Below are 8,905 nucleotides of genomic sequence, written 5' to 3' on the forward strand. Positions count from 1 at the left end.
AAATGTTGACATTTGTTTATTTCATTTGGACAACGCCACCTACATCCGCCCGAAAACTAAATGACAAATAAATGTAAAGAGGCGAAACTAATCGCGACGTAAATGTGACAATAGAGTGAGCGCCAGTTGCACCAACCAGACTCGACAGACTGATCAACATCATTCAGTTGAGAACTATGAAAATTCCTATATATCCTTTAACGGTGACAGACGGTTTGGTGCAACCGAGCCTAATGGCTCATTTAGACGATACGAGAACTCGCATGCGAGTTTCATTACATTGCGGGTTTTGAGCGTTCGGTTGAATTGGAAGTAACCAACAGTCCGCAATGTAACTAAAATCGCATGCGAGTTCGCGCGCCGACTAAATCAGCCCTAAATATCGGTGGTCCGCAGGAGCTGTCGGCGTGCTCGGAGGGCGAGCGGCGGCTGCGCTACGAGGCGCTGGACGCGGCGCTGGGCGCGCTCGCGGGCCGGCAGCCGCTGGTGCGCGCCTGGCCGCGCCTCGCCGCGCTGCAGCGCCGCCTCGAGCGCCTCGCCTTCGCCGTCGCCCTCCCTCCCGCCGCCGTCGCCGAGCCGCGCCGGCCCGTCCAGCCCGCCCCGGCGCCGCTCCACACCACCGCCTAAATCACTGTTTCTTAGGGCCATCCTACACTCGCGTATCATGAGCTTCGGCGTCTAGTCGACTCTATGGCTGATGCTTGACGCAACGTTGACGCAAATACGCTGTGACACCATTTTCCATAGCGCTGAACGGACGCCGATGCCAGTATGGGATCTCTCTTAACCAGTGATACGCGGGCCCCTGGTGGTTACTGTGGAAACACCGAAAGGGTCCCCGAATTTGAATAAGTACATATGTACAACCTCTTGTTGACATTCATTATTCGTCGTAGGTGTTTACTTCCAAAGAGTTGGTGGTCCTATCAAAATAAAAATATCGAGTGGTTCCTTATCACAAAAAAATTAAGAACCACTATTTAATCTAGCTCGTCCTCTAGGAGCGAGAGCGTCGCACGAGCCACGTCTACGCATATTTCGATCACGCTTTTGAGAAGCGCACTGGGGAATTTGGTGAATACCATACCCTATTGGGATACGATTTGATTGGACTGTTTCTTCTTTTATATCATTGATGTATGTATATATTTAAGAATATTGTGTAAAACAAGTCGAACCGACGATACGGTTTCTAGACTCCCATTGTTTGCATCGATAAGAATTCGATGGCCTTGGGGAGATTCTTTACTATCTTTAATGTATTTTTTGCACGTAGATAGTGTACGAGTGATAAAGGTTTTTGCAACCTTACTGAGATCGAATTGAATGACATTATGCGAGCGTGTATACGTGTTTGGTGCCAAACGAATACTACGTTTTATGTGCACGGAAGTTTGATAGATAGGTCGATAAATATTTGTCAATTAAGCAATCTCCCATGATACTAACGTTTAATCGACATTTAATTTAATCGAAATACGTTTATGCTGGTCATAATCGTCAATTTATTCTACTTATTACATTTCAAATGAAGGTTTTCGCCGCTCTAAACGAAACGATAAACAGTACACGTTGAAAATATTGAAATAATACTAATTTAAAATATTAAATTATAATTACGAAATGTTATAATAAAAAGCACAAATAACTAAGTACCATTAGAAACTAATTTGTTGCATCAAGTTGCATGAAATGTTTAGCATAGATAATTGCAAGATACCTAGATAGAAAGCAGTCGAGCTTATTGAAGTTTAGCTTCGAAGAGGTATAGGTATAAGTAGCTAGACTCAGACCAAGTGTTCCTGGGACCTAGAGTAAGGACGCAAAATACGAAGAATTTCGTATATTGACCTGCCTGTTCCTATCTCTGTCACCCGCGCACAAGTATATAGCTATCCCGCTCGGGCACAGCAGCAGTATAATTACGCGCGTGCGATAGAGATAAGGAACAGACGTGTCAATGTACGATATTCTACGTGCTGGTCCTTACTTTAAGCTAACTTCACATCACAAAAAACGACTGAAACCAATTGTGTCCTCATATTTAGCACGTTGGCGTGAGTTTAACTACGGAAGAGAGGTCTATATGTATAGAGGTCACTCAGACCAAGCGCAGCCGGGACCGGGGCGATTTTAACTTGTCATCCATCACAACCGGGTGTATAATACGCTTTAAAAGTGTGGTCTGATATGTCATGTTCTGAAATTTCAATGTTTGTTTGTAATATTGTTGATGAACAACTGAAAATTTTTCGGTCTCCGTTGTATAGTCCGACAAGAAATTGTAGAAAATTATTGAGGGCGCCACTTCCTACGTAACTATCACGTTTTTGACGTAAAATGCTTAAACATGGCAATTTAGTATGGACATTTTTTAGTTCCATTTTATTTAATTTCTACTATTTTATGTCGCACTATGAAGCGCATTGGCTTGAGTTTAACTACCTAGACTCAGACTAAGCGCGAGGACCGAGAAGACCTTTACATGTCATCACAATAAGATTTCCATAAATATGTTTGTTGATGACGAACTGAAAACGCCTCGGTCCCTATAAAGCGTTGGTTTGAGTTTGATCTGTAGGAGTTCTCCGTCCTCGCCATGACAGATTATTCCTATAAAGCTTGCCCGTAGATAGTGCGTACAAATAAGTTGTAGAAATGAAACGGATATACGAAGCCATATTAAAAAGACTACGCTCTCTTGGTAATTTAAAATTGATGGCAATGAATTTATATTAAATAAGACTAATAAATCTAGGGAAATCTATCAAGAAATTGACATTTAATGCTAATGTAATAAATCAAAAAACTCTATGTAAATTTATAAGCAAATTTATGTCGAATTAAGAAATTAAATGATAGTGAATGTTAGATGTTTTAAGGAATGGTTGTAATTCGATCGAAGGGACCTGGATTACTAATGATCACACTGGATTGATCTCAATTATGTGCGTGCAAACAGGTTATTTCTTTATGTTTAATGATATAATATGTATCTTGTATTTTTAACTTTTCGCAGTTGAAAATACTTTCCCATAATAGGTTTTGCTTCGTTTCTTACTATTTGTAATATTAAGTACTAATTTATATCTTTCATTCCTAAGGAGCATTTAAAAATCAACTTTTCGTAAATTATTTTTGAAATTGAATACTATGAAATGTGTAACTAACTATATTTCAATGAGACTTTCTGTATGAATACAATAATTATAAGTGCCATTAGTGCTAGGCCATGTAGATCGCAGCGCGGGTATTGTAAGAATATTCTAAGTTCCATCACGTGAAGACTTCCTATAACAAATCAAATTGGTAATTTGCTAGAAAAAATTGTTAAACTTTTGATGGGTGGCAGGCTCTAATGAATTGTTTTGCGTCTAGTCAGACTGGTATTATTTATTTACTTTATAATACGGCTACATATCATTTTTATGGTAACAAATTCAATATTTTCATGATACTTTACCAGAAATCATTTTTTAATTGGGTGTGGCCATATTTTTGTCGGAATTTTAGTTGTATTTTTCCTCTCGTATAACATACAAAAGTACAAAGTACGAGGTGTAACTACAATTTCCCTTTATTCAAAATACGATATTATTTTGAATTTAATTTAATTATGTGAACCGCCACGCACTGGTATTTATTGTTATAAGTACTACTTTCGTAAAAATACTGTAATAAAGTTAACTAATGCTAATATTCATAAACGACCTTTTCAGTTAACATGACGGCTATAACCGCGAAAATCGAACTTCGCATATTGCGGGCATCTTCCTCTGTCACTCTAATTAAGTCTTCATTGGAGTAAAAGAGAAAAATCCCCGCAATTTGCGAATTTCGGTTTTCGCTGTAGGCCCTCTGTTTATAATGCCATTTTAACTGATAACGGTATATTCAGATTTATGAATAACAGGGTTAATATTTGCAAGCTGACAACATTGCAACACTTGAGACTGATAATTTTAGTTGTCGTTGTTAATGTTTGAAATATTGAGCGTTAATTGTTTATATGTATGTCAAGAGGTATGCCTGAGCCTCAATTGCCACCATAGTAAAATTCCCTTTGGCTTATCACACCTATTCATGTAATATTTTACTCTAGCCACGTGAAATGTTTGGCCTCGGGTGGATCAACTTTTGTGTTGATATTCTGTACCGTTTATTAGAAGAAATGTTGCATCATGATCATGCTCTACTGTTTGCTTAGTTGATGGCCCATTATGAATGGCTTATAAAGTTCTAACTATCACATACATATTTGCATGTTTGGTAGATTTTATTACCGTACAATCCAGATTATAACGGTAATTCTTCCCTTAGACAACTAACCGGACTGTAAATTCATAAAAGCTCATAAATCTGGCGCTGGATTTCTCATTTTGTAGATTTTTCGAACGTTGGTTTGAACGATCAAAAATTTCCATAGAAATTCAGCGCCAGCTTTCGTAAAACGACCTATTAACCATGGTAACGCTATGGAGTGACACAATAATTTGATTCACCCTCTTACAAACAGGACGTTAGGTGTTACGTAGATAAACCTAGTACTCCTAGTAGTAATAGTACAAACGCCTCAGTGTCAGTAACCGCTTCGTCCAAACACGTCGCTTGCTTCAGGTGCTAAACACTGTTGATTATGTTGTAAGAATCGGAACACTTCTGGAATTGTAATGCCCAGTTAATGCAAATTTTATCCGTAGCTGAATACTTAAGTTTGTATTAAGAATCAAATTGTGAAATCATGTGATGTAAATAATGTGTAAATAAAATATTCAGAAATCTACTTCTCTTCTTTTATTTCCTATATCCAAACGTGGTAAGTGGTAGTCAGTTCAAAAAATAATTATAACACACCGAAAATTATAGTGACATCTCTACTCTAATTTCATTTCAATAAAGTCGGTTTTTCAGTGTAAACTACAAGTGCTTGATTTAGCACTAAATATATCTAATTATGGCCTTTGGTCCGTTTTCATAACTATGGTTTTCGTAACTGGCTGCCAAAGAAGATTTATTTTTCCTGTTTCATAATAGTTAGGGAGGCGAGGTAGCTAAATGGCGTAATTCAACGGCGCCGTCGAGACCTATCAAAATCGAAAGATAAAATAATTTCGAAAAGAAAAGCTCGTATGGCAAAAACCATTTTAGCGGTGGGTTTGGCGTGTACGGTTTTTCAAAAATGTTAAAAAAAACAGTTACTTGGGCATTCTCGAGCGCGTCAGATATTCATACTACGTATGCCCCGAGTGCCTCTGATAACAACGGTATACTAATCTGCCGGTTTGCGTGGTGGGGGTAGGCATATAAAGTAGTCAAAAATGCAAAAAAAAAAAATTTACTCGAGCGCGTCAGATTTTCGGAAGGGGTGTTAAGTAGGCCCCAAGGAAGCTTCCTTTAAAAAAACTGACGATTTCGACGTGACGATAAGTTACGATGAATTTTTGAAAATGCAAAAAAAAAAAAGTTTTTTTGAAATACTCGAGCGCGTCAGATTTTCATAGGGGAGGTTTATCTCGGTATCCTGAAAGCATATTTTTTTAATCTGACAAAAATGTTGGTGGGTTCTCTTAATCTGACCGAAAAAGGTTTTTTGGTTTCTTTTTTTTTCCTTTCTTTCTCCTTGATAAAACGGGGAATTTAAGAATGACAATAAAATTACCTTTTTTGTTTATTTAAACTTTTTTTTTGTAAACTGTATCGTTCGCGACTTATATGCCGCAACGCGTTCTTAGGAAGACGAAATGGCTCCTCCACACTTCCGGTCATGCGGAAACCGGCAGATTTTGTATTTTTAGTAAGTTTTAGAATATATTCTTCAAAATAAAAAATAAAAAAATCGCGCTCGAGAATGCCGGATTAACGTTTTTTTTTTACAAGTTCGCGACCCTATAACTCGGCGGCGTCAAGGACTTATCGTCAGATTAGTTAAATTTAGTCTTTAAACACTAAAATCAACCCCCAATATCTTAATCTGAGGCGCTCGAGTATTTCAGACTATCCATTTTTTTTTACTAATCTGATCGTCTATCCTAGGCGCGCGTCACTACATATAGAGCTAAATACTTTACAAGGTTGTTCTATTAGGTCTAAGGTATCTCTCATATCTTAAACTGCCACGCTCGAGTATTGCCGAAAATTCCCCTATTCGCCTCCCTAACTATAATTAATTATCAAACAAGAATTCACTTTCTGCTTTCGTAATCGAGTATTTTTTCTTCGTTCGTAATTAATTATCAAAACTTATTACTTTTTCTTTTTTCATAATTGGACATTTTCGTGTGATACACTTAGTACCTTTTTCGTGTAAAACGACACAAAATAACTACCGGGCACTCCGTTGAGATTATTGCTCCATTTATGTATTAGATTAGACTAAGAAGAATTATTACAAAGTGAAAATTATATTTTTTGTTAAAGGAAGTTAGGTCATATTTTTTTTATTTTACTGTTACTAAGGGTACTCTGTTTTAACAAGCTTTTGTATCTATAGAAATCTAGAAAATTTAAGTAGATGATTTACAATATTCGTATTTTTATTTTCTCTAATTTACTGTAGGGATATCTATGTAGGTACTTTTATTGTATATAAGTTTTTTTTAAAAATCAAAATTGGTACAGAAAGAGCCTGGATGTTGCTCTCTTCTCTTTTGTAGTCAATTTACCCAGTCAGTCACTCACATGGTAAATTGGCAACAAAAGGGGAACTTAACTTCCAAAAAATATATCGAAGTTAATAACGAAACTCGATTACTAAAAGAGTAATCAATTCTTGTTTGATAACTAATTACGAAGTAGCGAAAAATAATTCATATTTCGTAGCCAATCCAGGCGAAAACAGAAAAAAAAATCTTATTTCATAACCAGTTACGAAACTCGATTACGAAACCAGAAAGTAAATTCTTGTTTAATAATTAATTATGAAATAGGAAAAATTAATCTTCTTTGGCAGTCAGTTACGAAAACCATAGTTATGAAAACGGACCAAAGGAATTATGGATGCAGAAATGTTATGCAGCTACTGTTTCACCAATGAGATGAGCTTAAACTGAATGCAGATCAAGTAAATTAAAACCATAAAGGATTATGTTTGAGACATTTATTTGACATATCCATTAACATAATATTACATGTTTCATTGTTACAATTTTTCCACTACTTTTTTTCTGAATGCTCAGCGTTTCTAAGGGTCATTAGCTAGATTTTTTACTGTAAATATAAGTATGATAGTGCTGATAAAATATATCGTGTTACAATTTTATACTTTAATCTTAACAAACCAGCGGGCTCAGCACGGTTCCATTTTTATCGACTATCACTCTGCGCGTCCCTTTCGCACTTACATACTTGTTAGAACGTGACAGGCATGGTGACAAGGGATAAAAACGCGACCGTGCTAAGCCGCCTGGGCGGAAATATGTGTTAAGTCAGGGATTAGTACAACAACTTGCGTAACAGTTCGTAATATGAGAGAAATAAACTGGTTATACTAACATAATTACAATTTTTAAATTAAGACAGAACACAATATATGAACAAGAAATATAAATATTTAGGAAATGCCTGATAAAAAAAAGTTAGTATTTCTTACCTCCACAGAACAAAACAAATTTCCGTGGAGTACCTCCACATTTAAGATCTATTTCATTTTAATTATTTTTAAGTATGAAAGTTAAGATTTTTTTTCCAAGACTGTTCCTTTATCAATTATAAATTATCATTTATGTGAAAATTTTGCCATTATTCTAAAATGAGCCAAGCCAAAGGTGATACAATTAAATGTTGCAGTAATAAATAGTCACAATATTTTTTTATTATGTAGCCTATGGTGGACACAACAATTCATTGGCAAAGCGATTTAAATGTATTACAGTTCAGAAACAGTAACGTAAGAAGGAACAGTAGGCAACGATAACGTGATTATAATAGAACCGTTGGCCCAACAAAATGGTTAACCCTAAACGTATATTACAGATATATCAGTCAGTGGGCTGCGAATATCGAATATTATGAATACACATACATATTAAGTATCCCTATCTAACGTTAGGACGACATACCATCGCTCTCATATCATCGCACGCACACCTTTCATCTCATTAACTACAATATAATTATTAAATACATCTTCAAAACAGTAAAATCCAAATTCACTTGTTCGATTTCATGATAAGTCTAATATACAACATCAATAAATACGTCGTGTGCCAGCCGCAAGGGTGCGAAATGCATTTGAAGGACTCGCCTGCATCGTGTAATTCATAAATAAGTGGAAACTTATTATACAACAAGGAATGAAACTAAGTTCTGATTTTACACGCACTGGTGTCGGTGACACTACTTTGTACAGACTAAAGCAGAATTGACTAAGGCCCGCCGGTCAGAAACGCCAGTGTGCACAGGGTCTATCAGTATGTTACTTAAGTAAGATCATGCTTGGGGCTTGCCGCAATACTCGTGACGCTTCTACACAATCTTGATAGACAATTCAATTTTAATCGGTCTAAACAAGACCTACAAAATCACCAGTTATCATACTGATAGTATTATTTTATTAAAATCAACGTTTCTCACAGTTTATGTTTGTACAAGTGGATAAATTGATTTCTGTCTATTGCTGGTAGGTCAACTTTCTAATCAGCATTGATTTTGTCAATACAATTTTTTTAATGAAACAAAAATCAATTAATATAACGTCAACATATTATACCACATCCATTCAGTGATCCAGTTTGCATTACATATCGACAAAACAAAGTATTACAAAATTGTCCATAATGAACTTCTAGCTCCCTTTTAAAGGGGCCCACTGATTAACAGTCCGCCGGACGGTATCGGCCTGTCAGTTAGAACAAAATTTTGACAGTTCCGAACAACTGACAGGCCGATACCGTCCGGCGGCCTGTTA

General features: G+C 36.5%; 1 protein-coding gene across 5 annotated transcripts in view; it reads left to right on the forward strand.

Annotated features, from left to right (window-relative positions):
* The window catches only part of LOC134792939 (plectin-like), a 64,879-nt gene extending 60,096 nt beyond the window's left edge, over positions 1–4,783 (forward strand). For 3 of the 5 annotated variants that reach the window (XM_063764411.1, XM_063764412.1, XM_063764410.1), the window contains exon 11: positions 397–4,783. In XM_063764411.1, coding sequence (XP_063620481.1) covers positions 397–627 — 231 coding nt within the window. In that variant the 3' untranslated portion in view covers positions 628–4,783. The remainder of the gene's footprint in view (positions 1–396) is intronic. The other 2 variants (XR_010144484.1, XM_063764413.1) reach the window with 2 other exon arrangements.
* The last annotated feature ends 4,122 nt before the right edge of the window (positions 4,784–8,905 follow it).

The sequence above is a fragment of the Cydia splendana genome, chromosome 8, assembly GCF_910591565.1.
Source record: "Cydia splendana chromosome 8, ilCydSple1.2, whole genome shotgun sequence".
Classification (NCBI taxonomy): Eukaryota; Metazoa; Arthropoda; class Insecta; order Lepidoptera; family Tortricidae; genus Cydia; species Cydia splendana.